Raw genomic sequence first — 22,290 nt, 5'->3', positions numbered from 1 at the left:
ATAATCCATGCTACTTTTGCAAGAAAGCCTTCGAGTGAACCAGTCCTGTAACCATTAGTGTAAAATGGTTATCACTACTCTTTTTCCAGACCTCTATCTTTTAAATATCTTTGTTATAATGGCCCAATTCTAAAGACATAGTCTATGAGAAATTAGGAATGACTCATGAGACATTTGGTAGGAACAAATCTTCACATCAAATGTGCAATTATAAACTGTGCTATTGCTGAGTAATCCACATTTAAATCTTATTTTTACCAGAGGACAGAGCCAGAGGGAAGGTTAAACAGACTCAGGTTCACACTCGGGTCAGTCAGTCAGCCGTCACTGACTGCACAGCTCTGTACCCGGGTCTAGTGAATTCTGTTTCATGTTACAGAAATGAGTGATTCAAATATGAAGCCTGACAGGCTGGCTGCCATTTGTCAAGCAATCCATCAACATCCTCAAATATGAAAAGATGCCATCATGTCATATTCACGGTGTTACTCAGGGGATGTCTTTGAGTATACTGTATGTCAAAGCAACAAATTAACTTCTTCCAAATTATACATTTGTATGTCTTTGTTTTTTTGCTTTAATAAACCTGTCACGTAAAACTGAATATAAGTAGAAATTGTTGATGTCTCATCTTGTTACATCTCTTCTGTTTTCCCTCTCCTCTGTCGTCTTCTTTTCCTGTCGCTCTCTCTCCGTCTGCCTCCATTTCCTTCTCTCTCCAGGTTGATCGGCTGATGGAGTTGCATTTTAAGTACCTGGAGGCTGTTCAACAGGCTGACAAGAGGATCGAAGGAGAGAAACATGTAAGCCTCCCTCTCTCTCTGCCGTTCTGTCACCCTCTCAGTCGGGTCTCTCCGACCTTCTCTCTATGCTGTCCTGTTTACGCTGGCTTTATATCATTCACCTCATGAATTCATGTTTTCAAATGAGACATTGACATTGTGTCTTTCACAGGATGATGTTGCATAACATTGGGGCAACTGTTGCTCCACATGGATGAAGTGTTCTGATTTAAAAATTAAGAAGTGATATTTGACATATTTGACACTTTGATATCAGTCTGATGGGACCTCGTTATGTGACTTTAATGCTTGGACTGGACGATATTTACGCCTTCGATTTGAGGTGTTACAGAGGTGAGACGGTTTCAGCGGAGTCAGCGTTGTTTTTTTAAAAAGGAGCCTACCTTAAAAAAAATCTAATTTCTGTCAGGATCATTTCCATTTGATTAGATTGCAGCTATTACAGCGTTTAATGTCTGTACTTGGGCAGTGGACCCAAATGTATTTATGAATTGGCTCCTTGTTAAAAGATACTAGAATATAAAGGTAATACAGATACCTGGGCTTATCTTGGGGAAAGTCTTTCCACCAAAGAAAGAGTATTCTTTCTTTTTAAACTCCCTACACCAGCTTCCTGAGGAACTAAAACCTTCTGTTGTAAATTCTGCAGACAGAAGAAACATGAACGTTTGTGTAACCCAATCCCACATTCATGGTTTTTCATTCTCCGCCAACAAGATAAACGAAATTCAAATTGCATTACAGATATTCAGATATCAAACACAATCCCTGTTACAAAGGGCTGATGTGCGTGTGTGATCAGAATGTCGCCTCTCTTCAGCAGATAAGATGTGCACTTCCACACAGTGTCACAACCAAAAGCCATGAGGGGAGAGACTTTAAAAAAAAAGCCATCACAATCCTGCTGATAACAATATGACAGTTTACAGAGGAATGGAAGGTTTGATAGCTGTGTGTGTGTGAGAGGCCTATTCAGCTGTGTGTAAGTGTGTGTGTGTAAGTGTGTGTGTGTGTGTGTGTGTGTGTGTGTGTGTGTGTGTGTGTGTGTGTGTCGAGCTGTGGGCTAGACAGGCCGATAGAGGGATACGGATAGAAGATAATTGGTCAGGCAGAGGATAATGGATCAACAGAGAGAGAAAGAAAGATAGAGAGGGCATCCTGTCTTTAGAAAGAGAGGAAGACAAGAAAAAGGGCAGACAAGTGATACTGTACATTTTCAAAAAAGAGCACGTGGATAAGAGGAGGATGTGGTTCAAGAGGGGAAAAGCAAGGAAAGGAGGAGAGAATTTGAGTGAGAGAGGGAATTATCAGGGGGAGTGAGGTGTGGGTGGAGACTGATAAGTGTGAGATTCCTATCTAAAGATGACTGAAGATTAATTTCTCAGACCGACATCGTGATGGGATTGCCATGAAAAGGCCAGACAGTTTGACATTTTCCCTCCCCTCCCTCTCTTTTCCAGCTTTTCTCTCGCCTCGTCTCTTTCCTCCGTGGCTCTCCTCTCTTCCTCCGGGATGGCAAAAGTGTGACTTTGTGATACTCTGGTGATAAGACACCTCGTGTGTGTGTTCCACTATCTTTTTAAACCACAAGGTTAGACCATCCGCAGTACGGAGCCATACTGTGATTCAGGCCCACATGAGGCAGGAAGTGATAGACTACCAATTTATCTTCTACATTTAAGTAAAATGTCTGTAAAAAAATAAATAAAAAAGGTGTCATATTTCTTATTAACAGGTCTCTACCTCGCGTTCTACCCACAGTGCTCGAGCGCCGTGCCAAACTTCTCCTGCTAGTTCACTGAAAAGTTACCTTAAAGATACAATATGTAGAGTCTGCCACCAGGGGGCTCTCGATCAATACTACAATTAGGAAAGATGACGTTGAGGCTGACGGGGAATCATGGGAGTTCTCTCTGCTACTCCCCCGTCCCCGGTGAAAACGACCGTAGTGAAGATGAACAGGCGAAACTGACCTGAGAAAGTGAATATGTTTACCGACGATGTATCCAAGTATATTTTACAGTAATTTTTTATCACAGCAGCACATACAGCAACAGTACGGCAGCTTTCGGTAGCAGCTCCTGCTTCCTTATACAGCGGTCATTGATGTAACATCTGATGTTTCCATGGCAATAATAAACATTCTGTCTGTCATGGTTGCTTATCATGGCGGCCGCTTCGGCAAGACACGTCCCCTTACAATTACAGATTTCTCTGGCTTTGATAACTGTTTGAAATATTTGAGGTAATGTAAGTACTCAACAAAATACAATCTATAACATGGGTTTAGTCAATTCTTTAATTAATTTACATATTTGAATGTAGACATTGTCATTAGATTCTACATATTGCAGTGTTTCCCCTACCATTATATTGGGGGGGGGCGAAAAAAAAATTATTATTATTATTTTTTTTTTTAAGATTTATTTTTGGGCTTTTTGTGCCTTTATTGTAGAGATAGGATAGTGGATAGAGTCGGGAAATCAGGGAAGAAGTCATTTAAGGATACCTTTCCGATAGAAAAGGACAGCTGTCATTAAAAGTAACACATGAACACCAAGATTCCTTCAAGTGTTGTGTCGGCGTGTCGGCTTGTCCCCACCCCCCCAACGCTTTAAACCTAGGGGAAACACTGTATTGTACGTTTAAAATGAAGATTACTCTCTTATCGTCTCACTCAAAATAAAACCCTGCTGAAGCAGAACCTCGAACAAACATCAAAGAAAGCTTCACTTTAATCGAGCATTGCAGTCCTTTAAAGTTGTCTGACTCACAAAAGACAGATTCTACTCTTTTATTTTTTGCACGTTTTCTACACTGAGATATCATCTTGTTATCAAAAGCTTCATCACCTGAAATGAAACCTGACTGCTGACAGGTTGAGGTGTGTTATGCTATACGGCTAAACCATTAAACCAGTAGTACTAGTGTTTAACTTTGATTTATAAGCTAGTTTTAAGAAGTCTTTAAAAGTCACTGATGTGTGTCTGTGATTTTTTTGGCATTTTTAGCAGCTCTCAGCAGCAGCACGTTACCAAAATGGTTTGTATCTCCTTTGCAGCCAGATCTTTAACTTAAAACACACAGATGACTCTGAAAGTCGTTTTTTCAATCAAAGCTCTCACTAAATGTCACATGATGTTAAAAAGGTGATAAAGACGCCAACCCAGTTCTGTCCAGCACCTCAGCTGAATCGGCTGGCGTCAGCAGCCACGCTTTATCTCTCTGCCGAGCCTTTTTTGGTTTCCCCTAGTTAAGCCTGTTTTTAAGGAGCGGTAAGCAAAATGTTTTTCCTCTGCAACATATTACCCACAGATTTCTCAGGAGGATAGCAAAGGAAAAAGCTGCTGCTGCTATTTTCCGCGTGTCTCCAGCCCCGTCCCTTTTTAATAAGCTGCTTATTTTCATTCCACCTTGGTATCTCTCTTCTCTTCTCTCCTCTCTCTCTATCCTTCTGATTCTCTCCTTCTCTCCTTTTAAAGCCGCTTTTCCCATCCGACTGTATTTCTTCTTTTTTGTCTCCTTTCTCCGCCATCTTCTGTCTTTCATCCCTGTTTTCCTGCCTTTTACTCATCCTCGACATCTTCTACATTTTCTCCTCCCTCAACCTTTGAGTCTCAAGCTTTTCACTCCCTCCTTTACTAATTTCTCTATCATTTCCTGCTTTTCCTTGCATCTTTCCTGCATATTCAAAGCTTTCAATTGACCCATTTGAAGCCGTTTTTCTTTCTTTCTTCCTTCACAGAGCATTTTCTGTCTTCCCTCTTCCATATCCCTGTCCTTCCTCTTTTCTCCTCCTTTAATCCATTACTCCTTCCCACCTTAACCATGTCCTTCCTTCCCTCTTCTTTCTGCTGTTCCTCTCTTCAACCCTAATGCAGCTCCTTTCATCCCTCTTGCTCGCTGCCAACCCTTCCCTCTGCTCTCAGTTTGGTGGTAGCACCTCTTGGAGATTGATGAAGCTCAGCAAAACATGGCTGAGGCCGACCTCAATAGTATAAAATGCCTGAGTGCACTTTCCTAGCACCTAAGCACCAAGTTACTCGCCGTGTTTTTTGTGTGTGTATGTGTGTTTGAGAGTGTGTGTGTGTGTGTTTCCTTTACTGGGCTGTAGAAATAGGCAGGCTTGGCATTGCTGACAGTCGACTTTTTCAAAGTAAGTCTGTAAAGTTGAGGTGGTTTTGCACCTGGATGTGATATATTATGTTTCTTAAATGTCGTGCCAAAATAGATGTTCTCTCAGTCTCTCTCGCCCTCTCTCTCTCGCGCGCGCTCTCTCCCCTGAGTCTCAAACAGATTTCTTGTGAACAGTTTATGTAAATTCTCCTTTATCTTGCCTATCATCTAATATTTTTCCTCCACCCCCCCCCCCCAAAAAAAAAAACAAAAAAAAAACCTAAGTTCCCCTTCATTCATTCATTCATTCATTCATTCATTCATTTATTTATTTGCATATTTCTTCCTGAATATATTCATATGCTATGGTTGGGGGACGTTCTCCTCCTGCAGTGCAGACGGCACATTTTGTTATAAGAGGTTTTCCCGGAGCCATCATATTTTGAATAACCCAGTTTAAATCTATCCAAAATAAAAAACGTAACAGCTGGAGCGTGACTTACAACTTCTTCCTCTTTTGTTGTTGTTCTCACAGGATATGAAAGTATATATTCCAAAGCCGTTATCAAAAGTAAGAAATACTATGACTGCATTTCTACTGCAGATGTAATCATTGAAAGGACCCTGAACACAGCTCAATAAATTATTATGTGTCTTCGATATAATTTAGAGATGTACAGTGTGCAAACAAATTGTGGAGTGGCCATGCTTTCTACCATGAAAATATATGTGGATAAAATGTTTTTTTAGTGTGGAGAATTTAGCAAAAGAAGATTATTGTTAAGTAAGGGCAACTGGCTTGGCTTGTCTCAAGTTGGACATATTCTAAGAAAGTAAATAATTTACACCAAATTAAGAGAACTTGAGATAAGGCTAGCAAAAAGGGGAATGTATGCAGCCTGTCTTTTGTCTTTTTTATTTTTAATTGTGTCCAGGGTTTCATCACATTTAGCCTTGTCATTCAATCATTGATTTCAACATTTAAAAGTATTTTTCCCTACATTTGTTTTCTGGGTTTTTATGCCTTTATTAAAGAGACAGGACAAAAGATAGAGGATAGAGTTGGAAATCAGGGAGAGACAGTGGGGAATGACAGATGTGTGACAAAGGAGCATCAGGTCAGATTTGAACCTGTGGCTGGTTGCCCACTTTGAGATCTGTAGCCTCTGTTCACAGGGCAAGCAAACTAACCCCACGGCTACCGGTGCCCCTCAACATTTAAATCAACATGGTTAACACAACAGGGGCAAGTTAACAAACTGGGCCATATCAGTTTCTATCCTCTTTCTTCTTCTTCTTCTTTTTTTTTTTTTTTTTTTAGAAGTAATGAAAGTAGATCTCTTTTTCAGCATAACACACTGCTGCCCAGTAATATACAGATAAATGTAGAAATGTTACCAGAGCAATGTATGGAAATACAGAACGCACTGGGGACATAAAAAAGGAAAATAATGCAGAGTGCTTCACATAAGTGAGATTCATGCCTTATCAAAATCGTGTCTTAACAGTATTTTTCATTCTTAGAAGACAAAGGACTTGAAAGATGAAGACTAAGTGGTCGATTTGGCAAATGAACATTTTGGGACTGCCTCCCACTCAGTGAATTAGAGAGTCCCTGGCAGAGCTTATTCACACTTATAATTTGACCTTTCAGAATATTCTGTTTTTAAAAGTACAGACTTGTGCCCACAGTCAATCAATCATTTGTACAGCGCCTCATCAAAGGAGCATATTGGATAATATGCAGGAAGGATTTCTTCTTTGTATTCCTCACGTTCCTGTTGTCCACACTTCCTTGCCGCTGAGGTAGAGGTCGGAGCAGGTCGTGCATGAATGAGGAAAGCGGTGGTTGCGAGGACGACACAGTCTGATGGTGGTGGCTGGGCGTCAGGAACAGTGTCCATGGTTTAGCATGTCTGAAGCATCTTTTATATTTTGACACATCTGTATTGGCCAGATGTTGTATTGGCCATTCTGAAGCGAGCTGTTAAAGATCAGGAATGCAGCTTTTGGACCTGACACACCAAAGCTATTTTCCAGCAATTAAAAGCTTGGAGCAATTAGCAAAGACTGAATGAAATCACAATCTTGGTAGCAATGGTGCGTTCCCGTTGATCTCGTAAGTGGGAAATTCCCAGTTCCCAGTCCGAAGTGTCAACTGGAACGCCCCCCTGAAGTCGTAATTACGACTCGGAAACTCTGAGATAAAAAAGTAGCCCGAGTTCAGATCCAATATGACTGCAACGTGCATCGAAAAGGATGTTTAAGATGCAACTGCTGAGTTTATGAGCAGCTTAGTCGTCTTTTTGTGTAATTAAATCAATCAGACCGATGGTATCGTGCAAGTTCTCTCTGTGGAGGTTTTTTCATATTATTTTCGGTCAGAAACTATCACTTAGTTTATTGTTATCGTCTGGTATTAGCTAACAAACAAAGGTACTCCTGGAAGCGTCCATGTTGCTTTTACGACTTGCAACTGAAACGCAGTTTACTCGGGTGTGACGTCATTCCCAGTTCCGACTACCGAGTTCCAAGGTAAATGGAACGCAGCTCAAGTGTCTCCTTCCTTACTGGTAACACTCTCTGTTTGGCTTTGCCTGACTTTGTGAGCAGACTCTGCAGCACCAGCTGTTCCCCTTTCTGGGATATTATCATCACTTGAAATCAGCATGTTGTCCTGCACTCTCACAGAGTTTCAGTTTTTCTTTCAAAGTTTACCTCATTATCAAACTCTGTATCTTATTTTCTTAATGAGGATATGTAACCTCTCTCTTTCTGGTGTTTGCTGAAGCCGCCCTCATCACACACACACACACACACACACACACACACACACACACACACACACACACACACACACACACACACACTGGTACACTTACACCCTCACAGTGGGTCTTTGCAAAGTGCTGCTCACTTTAATTCTGAATTGAAGTATCCCACTGGAACAGAAAGCACATAATAAGAACAATCGACACACACATGCACAGAGAGAGGTTCTTGTTCAAAGACACACAAACATTTCTTGTACCTGTGTAACACACACAGGTGGATGCTTGAAATATGCACAATAACTCTTGCACTGCACAAACTGTTTCATAAATCATGCACACCTGGCTGCACAAACACACAAGGTGGCTGGGTTACAGTAAAGGGACTGGGACTGAAAATCACTGCGTATTTCTTTGTCTGTACTGTAGCCAGGCTGCCAGGCTCCCCTGAGGTTGCGGTAATTGACTTGTCCAATCCGTCTTTTCAACACGTTTTTCTTTCTTCGTTTCTTCCGTCCAGCGTTTGCCAGAGGGACAGAGCCGCCACACAAAAGATATTGGCCGCAGTGTCAAAACTCACGAGTGGACTAAATTCTTTCGCTGTAATGAATACTGCCACACTGTCTGGTTTTAATATCCCAAATGTCCACTTCCGCTGCTCACAATAATGAATATTTAATGCACTTGTCATGGTCCGAAACCTTTCGCTCCCCATGCACACTCAAAGGTCTGGCTTGAGTCATCATGCGTCTTCCCTCTGTTTCATTACTGAGAGGCTCCCTGGAGGCTGCAGCAATTGACTTTTCCAGACCTCATTTGAAAATGTTTGTCTTTCTTTCACACTTTGACGTGTCCACCTGTTGCTATGGAGTAGCTATGGGGGAACAGTTTGTTCAGATGTCAAAGAAGTACAGAAAACACCTTTCCCCCCCCCCCCCCCATAGAAAAACTGCCTCGCCTCACCCTGCTCTGCTATCATTGGCTTGTACACCTCTCTTTTTTTGTCCAATAGAAAACTGCCTAGTCCTACCTTCTATACTGTGATCTATGCTTGACGTCAATTGGTCAAGTTTAAGTCTTCTGCTACAAAGAGACCCCCCTAAGTGTCCCATGTGAAACATACTGTGGACAATGACTAATATTACTACCATTAAAAAATGAAGACTATGGCTAAGATTCTAAACTTTCAGATCAGGTACACTTCTTGGAAATGTTTAGTAAAAGACATATCTCGCTGTAGAAGCCGAGGTCTAAATGATGGGTCTGGATCAAGAAGATGATCTAAGTCAACTGTTCACTATTTAGTCTTTCCAGTTCATGCATCATAGACAAAGTTGTACTCACGTTGGTCTTTCTGGTAGGGGGGTGGAGTTCCATCTCTGCACCTGATTGGCTAGTCGCTGTGTTGGAAACGTTTTGATGAACAGAGTTGAGTTGTTCAAGGCCTCTCACACAATGATAGCTCTGCTTTGCACTTGTGGCCATCAACACTAATGAGGTTGAACAACCTTCTGTGGTAAACAATGACAGAAAAAGCCAACACATGGTTTTGTGTTGCAAATCTTGGTATACGCACACTGTTATATTTTCCACTCTTCCCTAAGGGGGCAGGGCATGTATTTACGGCGTCCTATCTATGCACCCATGTAGGCCCCCATCCTGCGCATTGCTGAAGTTGGATTGGGAGATTTGTGTAACTTTGCCTCAAGCTACTGTATTGGCTCTGAATAATGAGCAGAGTTGTCCTGGAAACAGAGATAATCTTTTGTCTCGCTGGAAAGAGAGAGAGAACACAGTTTACATTCATATAGCTTTGTTTCAACTTTAGTGCATCTTTAATGAGAGCTAGTTGACAGCAGCAAGGCCAAGCTCCGGGACTGTTTTACAATGCGATAACACTTTGCTTTGTAATAAAACAGAATTCTGGGACAATGTTTTACCCCAGAGGCCACAGGAGAGACAAATGCCCCACATTCAGAATCTTTATTATAGTTATTTTGTTTTAATGATCTGCACTGCTTTGCATCTTTAACAAGCCACTGTTGATTTAGTATATTACAGCTTTGTTCTAAAGTTGTATCTGCTTTTCTTATCCTCTCAAAGGAAGAAATTATTAAAGCAGCCTGACATCCAACTTTCTGGACCCAAGGATGTCATGAAAATGATATATGATGTTCTCTGTCCCAGCTCTGAAACCTGCAGCTTTTCCCCAGAATAGTCCAGTGATGTAGTCCTCATGAGTTGCCCTTTGATTGAGGCGTGTTAATGAGCTGAACTTCACCGCTATAATTGGCTTTCACAGTGTCATTGATCTTTAAGGACAAGGCCTTCTGAACGTTTTTTAATTTTCTCTGAGATTAAATCATTGGGATGTAAATGTCATGTGTGGTACCCTTTAGCTCCGCGGTGAAAGCTATTTGTTTTCATTAGCCACGCCTTGAAAAGTTGCCCTTTTTCCTGATAGACTGTGTCACATTCTGTAACACGCTTTACTTCTTTCTCCTTCCCTCGAATGAAACCAATAAAGATGAAGTTTACAGTCCTATAAATCTTATTGGAGGATTCTCTAAGGCAAACGTGCAATATAAAGGTTTTATGTTGTGTTACACCATCAACCTTTTTATTAACTGAACAGACTGTTGAATTCAACTGAGAAATATTCATTCTTTAGTTCATGCTAGTTTATGTTTGATATGATGTAATGAAAGGATATTTAAGAGAAAGTGAAGACATGAACAGTTAAAGATATGTAAGAACTTATTGTGGATCATAAAAGGTCATATGAGCTTATAAACTACATTTAAACATGTGTGAATATGTGTATATGACATTTCAAAAGAAAATTCCATCCTATTTTACCTACTGTTTTTGTAAAACAGAGGCCATGTGATTACATTTGTGTGACATTTTTTATGCTCTGTCTTCCGTATTGCAATGCAAAGTGTTAATAGCATTTCACTAAGTACTTAGTGTGTTGTCAGGTGTGTTTTATTTATTGTCATTTGTCAAAGGTCACATATTCTACAAAACACACTTCACTGTGTTTTTCTAACACAGTGAAGTGTGTCACTAGTGTGTCTACAAACCCCACAATGATGAGAAAAGTCCATCCTGTCCCTCTTTTACCTGCTCCATATTTCAGTAAATGTGTACTCCATCTCCATCTTTTTAAACTGGCTTATTCAGTCTGATCATTCTCCACCCGTTCTCTTTGTGTTTTTTGTGTTTTTAATGTTAATTTGTTGTTTTTATCTCTGCTCTGCAAGGTGACCTTGAGAGTTTTGAAAGGCGCCTTTAAATAAAATGTAATATTATTATTATTACTCAAACAGGCCATTTGGAGATTTTCCCTTCATGACATCACAAAGGGCAGTAGCCCCTCCCCCTGGTGGGTGACACTCCCACAGCTAGGTGTTTGTTCTGCCTTCTCACCGTAAACAATAGGACATGGAGCGAGAAAGCCTGAGACACTCAAGCCCTTCCAGAGAGGGGCGTGGTCAGACACAGCTCATTTACATATTTAAAGGTACAGACACAGAAACAGCCTGTTCTGAGCAGGGCTGAAATAGAGGGGTTTATAGTCATGATCAAATACAGGATCAGAGTGGATTTAGAACAAGAAACTTCACACACATGTTCTGGGGAGCTCTGAGACTTATTTAAACTGGTTGAAAATGAGGACCATATGTGACCTTTAAGTGGAGTTCCATAGTTTATCTTGCGTCACTTTTATGTGATGACGACAGATTGAAATTACACTCCCTAAATCTGGTGCAACCATCTTTTCATTCATCTTTGTCTAAATGATCAATGTCATTGCACACTGTCCCCAGATGAATAAAATAAGTGAAATGGCATCATGCATGTTGGTGACGGCCTCGACTTCTATTGTTCAAACATGGAAGTAAAACTGTGTGACAGCAACACCCTCAACCCTCACAAGTATTTCTGCACCACTGCAGCAGCTTACACTTCAGACTCTGCTCTCCCCCTCAGGTCTGCTTCTTAATCTCTAATGATGATTAATGCAGGCTCTGCGCGTATTGGCAGCTCCGTGTTATTGGCATACTGACAGGGTTGTTAAGATGGATAACTACGCAAGAGCGTTTCTGTATGTGTGAGTGTGTGAGCCCTCACTCCGTTGCCCTCCCTTTCTGCAGCTTAGCCGTGAAATCAATTGATTTGTGTGTCTGGTCAATGAGGAAAATGGATTTGTGGAAAAAGGCTGAAAAACAAAACTTAAATTAAACTTAGTCTCCGTTTTTTTTGCGTTTGTTGAATCTGTTTTAAGTATTCAAAGAACAATAAAACCCCCGAGCAAAATGTTCATCTTGATTTATTCGCTGTGCAGTGCATAACAATCCTCCAAACAGGCTTTTCACCTTTCTGTTTGTGTCTGCAGGAGATGGTTCGGAGGGGGGAGATCCTGGATGATGGTATGGAGGACGAGTTCTACCTCCGCCGCCTGGACGCTGGACTCTTTGTCCTTCAGTTGATCTGCTACATTATGGTGGAGATCAGCAACTCAGGAATATCTCAGGTACACAAACACACACACTCTGGTGTATAAAGTGAGTTTTCCCATCTGAATAATCATTCTGATGAGAAAGGGTGTAGAAGCAGATGTCTGTAAAATGATGTTGAGGTTGTTGATAGTGTGCTCCTTCAGTAAGCATGTTCTGCCTCGCTAAAACTCAACAACTGATCTTTTATCTCTTTCATCCTTGGTGCCCTCACCCAGAGACAGTAGATGAAGATCTGCCCATGGCTACATTTAATGCAAGACATATTTTTTGCATTTCCCTGCCTAGTACACAATGAAAACATAAACATTAGCTGTTAGCTGTAAACTTGCAACACAAGACTAGCTTCTGAAAGTTGAGGTTAATTACCCTAGCTTGATGGTATGAGCACTGATTGCCACTCAGTGTTACTTTTAGCTCACCTGCGGAGCCATTTGCTGCTCCTGTTCACTCAGTGCTATGCTTGTCCCATGTTGCAGAAGAAGAAGAAGGGGAGCGGGGGGGCTTGTCTGTGTGCTTTCACTTTTTAAGGGTGCAGTTGTAGTGATGGTAAATGCATTATAAGCATTAAGTAGTCGTAACATCACCACTATGTACAAAAACAACTGATTCGAATTAGGACTAGAAGTATCCAAGTGCTCAAATACTATAAATATATATATAATATGGATGTAGCAACCCTGCTGGTTATCCGCCTGTAAATCTGGTGGTGTTGAAGTGATATGACAAGCGTTATTTTAGTGTCTGTCCTCCTGGTAAGCTACCTGCATGAAGATAGATAATTTGTACTTTTTATAATGAGTCAGTTGGACTTTGAACCTCCTTTTCTTTGAATTCAGCTGCAGCAGAGGGTCCATCAAATTCTCAACCTGAGAGGAGGCTCCGTCAAAGTAGTGCGTCACATCATGAGAGGTGAGTCACTTTTGTTCCACTCGTCAAATACACTTTGCACTTATATATGGCCAGCTAAGGGGAAAAAATAGATTCTGACAGCAATGTAAAAAAAGCAATCACCTGTACTTCTACAATTCACTTAGCAGACGCTTTTATCCAAAGCGACGTACATCAGAGACTAAGTACAACACTAATCATACACCAGTCATACACCACCACCGAAGCAGCAGGAGCAATGCAGCCATTTCGGTTGAAAGGCGTTGAGTTGGTAGAACTGAGCCACAGCCGCCCCATTATACTTGTGTTATAATGGCTCTCATGATGAATTCCTCCTGATTTACACATTTGAAACATTTTCAAATAAATTATTGATTCAGGATAAGATGTAAAACAGGTCATGCCCCCAGTGTTTTATCCCATTTAATAGAAAAGCTGTTTTCTTTGACTAATGTCTAACCAATTCTTCTCTGCTCTGCGTTCTCTGCACTGTTATTTCAAAACTGTATGCAGCTGTTTCACAACAAGCAATGCCCTCTAACTCAGCTGGTAACTTTAAATGGTAACGTTAAGTGCAAACATATGGCTGCATTGTGAACAGACTGACTTGATTATTTAAAAAAAAAAAAAACATGATAAAATAGACTAAATAATGGGGGGGAATAGAGAGGAAGTTTGTTTCTACGAGCAGCATTTCTCAAATAAAGTCCCTTTGTCAGTTATCTCACGTGTCACATAATTCAACTTTAAAGTATTGCCTAGGATTCTGTTATTAACATCCCAAGACCAAGTGGTCATGTCTGAGTAAACTGAATCTCTAGTTACTCTCTAGCCCTGACACACAATCATACATCCTTTATATGAAAGGGAATCATCATGACATATGAATGGATTGCTGTAAATCAGTACACACTTCCTGCTCTTCTACCTAAAAAAAAGAAAAAAGAAGCTCACATTTTCTTAAATCCGGTCTCCAAGTCTCGCCCTGGCAGGGAAGCACCCTTTGGGGGGGAATGTTGTTCTAATCGCTGCTCTTTGGCTGTGGTTGGGGTTTGATAGCGAGCCCAATCTGTTGGTCTGCCAAAGTGCTTGTGCTGGAATAAAATTCAATACTATGAAAAAAAACATGACTTTTTCTTAATCTTTTGAACAATAGAAAAATGCTCGGGCATATTTTAAAAATGCTGTGTCGAAATGTAACTCTCACTCTGTTATTTTCTTTATCATACAAACCTCTATTTCTTTTTTTTTTTGCATGTATCTGTCTCGTACATCCCTTCTTTACCTCCCTAAAATGTGTGTGTTGGTACATTGACACAGCAGTGCTGGTCGCAGCCCTCTTCTTGTGGTTATTAGGAGACGAGCTGGAGGATACAGGAGGAAATGTGTTTCATTTCAAGTAATGATGGCAATAAATAAACTGAGGACAATCAAGCATTAGCCATGTACTGTACATAAAAATATCTACACCTGTGTTTTCTCTTCATGTACAGACTCTGCATACAGATGGAGAAACATAAACGCCTCCTGTTGTGCAAATATGCTTTGTGAAATAATCACATTGTAATTGCGAGGGTCTGTCATTCGGTCTCTTTAAAGAGATTCTGCACCGCCGCATTTGTTCCTGTTCTGTGTTCAAAGAGCTGGCAGATGTGTTATTTTCCTCCCAAAGTGACATCCATCCTTCCTGTATCATTGTCGGGAAGCTGAAGCTGGAGGACGGGCCTGTGTTCACACAGCCTCTGACTCTCAGTGGCATGTAGCTCTGTAGATAGAGCCATCCGTCACGCATGGCAGTGCCAGGGAGTGTGGCAAATCTCCAGTCTGTGTGTCTGTGTGTGTTTGGGAATGTGTTTCCTAAATGTGCTGGTGTGTTACTTTTGTTTGCATCTCTTTGTCTACATACACACATGTCCTGCTTGTCTGGGTAGCTTCCACACCACGCTTTTGTTTACTAACATGACTTTTGTTTGCACATTCAAAATGACTCCATTCACATGTCTACATATTTATATGTGCTTTCATGTGCATGTGTGCCGTGTCTTTAAGGGAAGGTCTATGCAGATGTGTGCATGTTCAGGGTGTACTTTGTATTCATGTGTCCTCTTGCATGTTTATATTTGAACGCAGCCCATCACACATACTAATTTTAATCTTTCCCGGTCTTGTCCTTGCATGATCTTGACGTGACTGGTTTATTTATTTGTCATAAATTGAATTTGTGATTACATATGCATGTTTTATGTGCATTGTATAATGCTGCCACACCTCTGCTCTTTGAATATGTGCGTGGATCACAGCTCAAGCACATGCAGAGTGTGATGCCTGCTCTGCAATCTTGACCTTAATGTATTTAACCCGCTGAATGAGAAGCAATTCAGCAGGAAGAACATCTAAGCACATTATAAGGACAACATTGATTTAAAGAAATAAAGGTTTTCCGCTCAAGGATCTTCAGGAAGGTTATGTCACAGGTGGTTAGATTTCGCACAATCATGATGAGGACATTTTCATTTCCTCTCTTTGAGTGTATAAAATACAGTTTAACATGTAACTGTTTCTCGATCTCAGAATGACCGATGATGACTCTTTGTCTAGTCTTTAAGGTAATGCTGATGAAGCTCTGAGAAACGGTGTGACCAGAATAGTAATGAAGGACATTCAGGGGATGTAAAATGTACTTCCTAGTGGACAGTCCATCAGATGTTTGGAATCAGGGAGAGAAACAAGCTCCACCAGGTCAGTTTATGCTCAAACAGAAGCAGCTTGTACTACATGTTGTTGAACCTCTCTGGAAGGTGAAAGTGTCCTTTTTCTATCCGTCTCGTATTTTTTTTATACTATGACAGTAAAGGCTGTCTATTTTATTATTTTTTAGCTCCTCCAAACTGCCACAGTAGAAGGCAGAGGAAACTGCAGTGGTCACTGAGGCAGGGGGAGTGGGATTTTATTTTGATGCGGGGACAACGGTGCCCATTTTCCATCCGTCTCTTCTGGAAGACATTCATAGTCTGTAGAAAGGTGTGCTGTGTCAAGAATGAGAAAGAGAGCTTGAGAGAAGAGTTCATACCCCAGATCTTTTCTCACCTCCACACAGCTGTCCAAGCCGAGCGTGAAGTGGGTGTCGAATTGTCTGCTTCAGAAAGTGACTTAAGTTGGCTGACACAGCCCCCCACGCTAGAGCCTGATTTACACTTGAGCTGCACACCCTTGGCTGTAGCCTGATGTAAACCTACAGAAATGTTACTTAATGTTGCAGCAAAATGGACTTCAACTCCTGTGATTGGTCTTCTTGGTATTATTACAGCAACACTAAGAAGGACACTGTTTCTGACACTAGTTGTATGCTCTAACTCAAATAGGTTTCTTTATTTGTGTATCGTTGTATTGTTTGTGCATACTGTCGGCATCAGAAAATATCAGTAAAATGAAGTGTTGTTTAAGAAATATTACCTACGGACAAAAACATAATCCACTCGGTCTCCGGAGAATTCACCTCGAGCCAATAGGATGGGGAGTGACGTTTCTATACTGTGACTGCTGCACGGTGCATAGACCAGTGTTTCCCCTACCATTATATTACAGGGCGCCCAAACGGCACCCCCCCTCCCCTCTTGAAGATCAAGTTAATTTTATTTTCTATATAGCGCCAGATCACAACAGAATTATAATAATAATTATTTATTATCTTTTTATTTACATGACATCATGTCATTAACCCTTTCTTTTAATCCACGTTTGCATCAGTAAATCAGGACTTTTGAAAACATTCTGAAGGTTGGATTAACACAGTACAGACTCCTCCGTGCCACATGTCCTCGTGCAGCTGGATCAAACCAGTTTCAGACTGGTTGGAATAACAGTGTTTAAAATGCTTTGTGGTGTGCCTGCTGCAGCTTTAATCACACTATAAGTCCTACAGTGTGTCCCCATCCTTGGCTGCTGCTGCTGCTGCTGCAGAGACCGCTCCTGGAAATGATTCTCCTTGTACTCATGGCAGATCAGTCCCAGTCACTGACCTGAGTAATGGCCATGCTCAGTACAGTATTGTCCTCTGCCGCGTTGCCGTGGTGACAGGAGGAGAGAGTACCGGCATGCCAAAGAAAAGGTTCTGCAGAGAGTTGAGGAGTCACTGAATCTCTGACCTTTCTGTCTGTGAGGCTGACTGCACCGCCATTTATAGACATGGAGACACACAGGAACACGAGCACAATGACAGGCCGCTGATGAAAGAGGCTGTAGGTTTTCCATGTTTTTGTCGGGTCGCTCTCTTGTGTCTCCTTACCAGCTTTTTTCAGTCAATCTTAAAATTCTGACATGTTTACTGCGGTTACATCCCTGGTGCTGCTTTTCAAGGCTGCTCTGGAAGCTGTGTGGGAGAAAACCTTCACCACCATTTGTCCAGATAATGATTCAGTCCTTTACTTCTTTAACTCTACTCCCACCTTTGTCATGTTTTATTATCTCAACTCTCCTCAAAAGAGCCAATAATGAAGTGACCTCTGCGCTCTGTGCTCCTCAGTGAACTGCTGTCACAATTCCTCTGACCAGAACTGAAAACTTTAAAGAAATCTGAACTGGAAGGTCGATGGTTTGATCCCCAGCTCCTGCAGCAACATGTCCGATCTGTCCTTGGGAAAGACACTTAACCCCGAATTGCTTCCACTGCTTCGTCAGCGGTGAATTTGTATGAATGGATTAGTTACTTCTGATGGACTCACTACACAGCAGCCTACCATCAGTGTGTGACTGTGTAGGTGTGACATGTGGTGTAAAAGCGCTTTGAGTTGTCAGAAGACTAGTAAAGCGCTATAAAAGGTCAAGTCCATTTACAGTTTACCAATTACCAGAGTAAGTTTGGAGCGGAATCGAGAGTAACCCCATAACTTTTCAAAATGTCTGCTTCAAGCCCTTTTCCAAATTCTTACACTACCTGCTTGCTCGCGTTCCACTTTTGCTCAAATATTCTTCTTAAGGTCCGCCACACTTTTAAAGCTCAGTTGAATTTCTCCTCTCCCAGAGAAGCCTGCTGTTAGTGCCTTAGTCAGTGTTGTATTACTTGAAATCGGTGTTGGTCTTAAGACCGGTCTCGAGACCCCTTTTTGAAGGTCTTGTGACTCAGACTGGGCGGACTCCGGATTTTATATCACCACCACTGACCCCCACGTCATTACTGTGATTAGAAGGAAAAGGCCTCATTCTAAAAAGAACAAATCACTTCAGTAGATTCATAATTAGATTTGTATTCCTCGGTTACAGCCACAACCTTCCCGGTGTTACGGTCTAAGTGAGTGATACACCTGCTGCACACAAGATGAGGATTTTTCATTGATATTGTCTTGGTCTTGACTAGGTCTCGATCCCTAAATGGTCTTGGTCTCGGTTGTGGTCTTGACTAAAACACTAGCCTTAGTTTGCACCTTGTTTTTCTGTGCACATTTTTGGATGCCCCTCTGTTTTACTCTAAATAAAGGAGTTTTGATAAGCAGACTACACCGGTGGCTTGTTTACATCGTGTTTGATCAATCATCTCTGCCTCTCTTTCTTCTCCAGTCGTGCCTCATTTTAAAGATTGCATCATGTTCCCATATATCAGCTAGGATCTGCATATGACAACAGAAATAAGTCCCTGGTTGTTTAATTATCTAGGTCAGTATTTTACTGTTTTGTTACAGCACTAATGAAGACGACTTGTGTTCTTCCACAGTATCTCTGAGGCCTTCCCTCAGTCCCATTATGTCTGTCACTCTCTTTATGTACAATCTAATAACATGAAAACATCCCTCCCCCTCTTGAAAAACAAAATCTCCTCTGCGTCTCTGACAGCCGTGCTTCGTCCTCCTAAACCCTGCGGGCTCTTGTCAGGAAAGCCCCCTTCTTTCTCTCCTCTCTGCAGTGTCTCCCTGAGAAAAGAAGTCTTTTTCATCTTTCTGTCTCGACATCCCTGGGTTTAATGTGTAATCCCTGCCTCAGAGGCTGGCTGAGAGACAGAGAGAAAGCACAGGCTCCGCCGAGGCTGCGGCAGCTGCAACTTTCTCTTTCTGCACATTAGACTCACAAATCGACCGTTCGGCGGTCTCGAAGGCCTCGTGTGGGAGGCAGCGTACCAAATGAAGAAAACAGTCAAACACTCACAGGCACACAATGAAGTATGAGAGCTACACAGAACACCTGAACCTGTTACTGTTCACGGCCAGAGGACACACAGTGGATCTCTGTACAATTGATGACATGGGACCTCCCGACATATAAGCGTTTTTACCAAGGACGCATCTTGTGCGAAGAGGTTTTGTTTCAAAGTAATGCACAGACTAGAGAAAGTTTAGAAGGAATTGAATGAAATCTACTGAAAGGATGTAGGTTAACCCTGAAGTCGATGCATTTCTTTACTTTCTTAATTTTGTGTCCTTTAAATTAACAAAGAAATAATCCTTTTCCAAATCTGCTACTGTTGAACAATGATGCATTATTACCCGAAAAAAGGGCAATGGCACTAAAGCATCAGACTGTAGATGGTTGGATGGATGGATGGATCCTTTGCAGGAAGTTACACAGTTACAGCAGCTGCAATCACAATCGAGACACAACTGTGCCCTCCTCAGATCTTTGGCCCAGGACCCCAGGTTGGGAACCAAAGCTTTAGTCAACCTTCACGTCCACCTGGGCCGTTGATAATATACATCATGATCATCATTCATGCATAATCATTTCATAGCATAACCAAATGCATTCAGGCTCATTTTGTGGAGCCAAACAGATACAGAAAGGACGTGTTTATTTGTAAGCTGCTCTTTTTTTTACAGCTGCAGTATGAGCAAGTTTATGGAGAAAGAGCTAAAGGACATTTTTCACACATTCATCATTTGGTTGTATTTTTTAGCAAAAGAAAAATCCTTTTGAGTGTTGATCAGTCTCAATGCCCAGCTTCTTTTTAGATTCCTCGCTATTTCCGCCTAATCTGTCTGTGCTCTTTTGAATAATGTAAGAACAGTAAGACCCTCAGCTTTTACTCTTTACTCATTAGTTTGGTAATAAGGAATCTAAAGCTCATTCTGCCTGTTAGACCATTTCCTCAAACCTTTTTACCCCCCCGACACATATCCACCGCTGTGTTTGAAGCTGTCTCGCTGCCAAGACGTTCCTCTGTAGCCTCAAAGGCCAAACTTCCATTACTTCTGCTGTCAGGTCAACTTACCCACTGACTCCTCTTTGTCTTCTGCAGAGTATGCTGAGAGCATCGGAGACGGGAAGAGTGAAGAGTTCAAGGAGGCCGAGAGGAAGAGGATCATGGACCTGGTTGAGAACTTCTAAAAATGTGTTCTTCTTCTGCTCTAATACACAAAGAATATGTTCTTACATGTGGGAACATCAAGGTCACATTCACCAAGAGCCTGTAACATAATAAAGTCAGTGAGCGTGTTTACATCTACAGGAACACTGTGGTTACTAGTTTAAGTTTGAATTTACAAATTTGGTTAAAAAAACAATGAAAAACCTGATTTACTTTGTCTAAATCTATGAATCTATCATCTAAAAAGCACAATCTGAATGTGCAGGAGGGGTTCAGTGATTGCTGTGCATGTAAACTTGCTCACTGTAGAATCAGTCAGAGTCTAGTTTGGAGAGCTGAGGATTGTAGCTCGACTGAAACAGAGAAAATTAGATATCTCCAGAGCGACTGTGGATAATTACAGACAGACTTTGCAGACATCTGCAAACTTAATATCCCTCCCTGGGCTCTTCCGCTTTACCTGCTTTGTTTGTTTTGGATTTGAGTGTAAAATATTTTCTAATAAAACATTTGGTAATAAAAATCTGATTGCTTGTTTGGTTTGTTTGATTAATGTCAGGGTTTAGTGAGTGAGATTTGGCACAGCTTGTTGATATTCGTCTCTGCACATGAATCTCATTATGCCTACGCTTGGTTACTGTTGCACAGAGGCACAGATGGAGACAACAAACATATATATCTGCAGAGAGAGAGGGAGAGAATCCTCGCAAAAAGAGAAAGACCTGCTTCTTTTAGTTGTTTGTCTGAACCCACCCACTGCTGGATCTCAGCTGCCTCCCAGAGCTCTCAGCCCACTGCTGTATTTTCTTTGTGATGCTGCACTCGCATACAGCGGTGTGGAGGTGTATTATTGTAGCGCTGTATACACAAACCTACTGTATTATTCCCCCTGTCCTGTGCACCATTATTCACTGTCTTTAAACTTAAGAGCAAGAGAGTGTGAGAGAGAGAGAGAGAGAGGAGTGCAGGGCAAAGGGAGGAGTTTTACTGAAGAGCTTAACAACTGTTTTTGTCGGATATCAATCACATTTTTATTACATAAAAAAATATCAAAAAATGTTCCATTAGGACAGAAACGGTTTACTAAAGATGTGCGAGACACATTTCTATTTTCTACTCCAGATTGAACATGAAGATGAGGTTCACCTCCAGCTGTTCCACATAAGAAGCCACTGCTGCAGCTCTCCATCTCAAGTTGTCTGAATAACCCTGAAGTGAAGGCCGTTCACTTTATTTTAATTCAAGTCCTATCCTACATGTGTTTGTTTTCTGTATTATTAGAACGGCCTTCAGGCTGATTCTGGCAGGAGGTTGTGAGATAAATTTCTTTTCTTGAGTTGCTAGTTCCCTAATGAAATCCGAGTGTTGTGATTTAGCAAACGTTTCTACGTGCAGCACGGAGAGAAGACACAGAAGACATATCAATGAACAGTCTTAAAACAATTAACCAATACCCCAGTAGCAATACACAGATGTTGCATACAGAATGACACTGGTCTGTGAGGAAAACAATGGCACAGCTGGCAGGAAAACAGTTTTAGCAGAGGATGGTTTCGATCCATCGACCTCTGGGTTATGGGCCCAGCACGCTTCCGCTGCGCCACTCTGCTGCAAACCACCCCAGATGGGACTCGAACCCACAATCCCTGGCTTAGGAGGCCAGTGCCTTATCCATTAGGCCACTGGGGCTTCACAGTTCTGTCCACATACAGGGACATCCACAACAAAGCAACAACATGGGAAGCATAATGGGTGCTTTCAAATGACATAACAATGCCCTCTCAGGCCAGTGTGGTAGGCAGGGAAAAGACACAGAGGGGTCACATTTTTAAATATTCAGCATTCTCCCTGCAGCTTCACTCCTGTAAGACCTACTGTATGAAAACATGGGCATG

General features: G+C 41.5%; 1 protein-coding gene and 1 non-coding gene across 2 annotated transcripts in view; one reads left to right on the top strand and one right to left on the bottom strand.

Annotated features, from left to right (window-relative positions):
- Positions 1-20,923, top strand: part of ctnnbl1 (catenin, beta like 1) — a 50,670-nt gene extending 29,747 nt beyond the window's left edge. Inside the window, exons 13-16 of the mRNA XM_061057170.1 lie at positions 723-803; positions 12,093-12,230; positions 13,053-13,125; positions 20,327-20,923. Of these exons, the coding sequence (XP_060913153.1) occupies positions 723-803; positions 12,093-12,230; positions 13,053-13,125; positions 20,327-20,415 (381 nt within the window). The 3' untranslated portion in view covers positions 20,416-20,923. The remainder of the gene's footprint in view (positions 1-722; positions 804-12,092; positions 12,231-13,052; positions 13,126-20,326) is intronic.
- Positions 20,924-22,011: 1,088 nt separating this feature from the next.
- trnar-ccu (transfer RNA arginine (anticodon CCU)) lies at positions 22,012-22,084 on the bottom strand. The gene has a single exon. It is a non-coding gene; the product is annotated as a tRNA-Arg (tRNA).
- Between the last annotated feature and the right edge of the window lie 206 nt (positions 22,085-22,290).

This window comes from Labrus mixtus, chromosome 15, assembly GCF_963584025.1.
Source record: "Labrus mixtus chromosome 15, fLabMix1.1, whole genome shotgun sequence".
Classification (NCBI taxonomy): Eukaryota; Metazoa; Chordata; class Actinopteri; order Labriformes; family Labridae; genus Labrus; species Labrus mixtus.
Note: the sequence above shows the minus strand (reverse complement) of the source record. Positions and strands in the feature narration are given on the sequence as shown.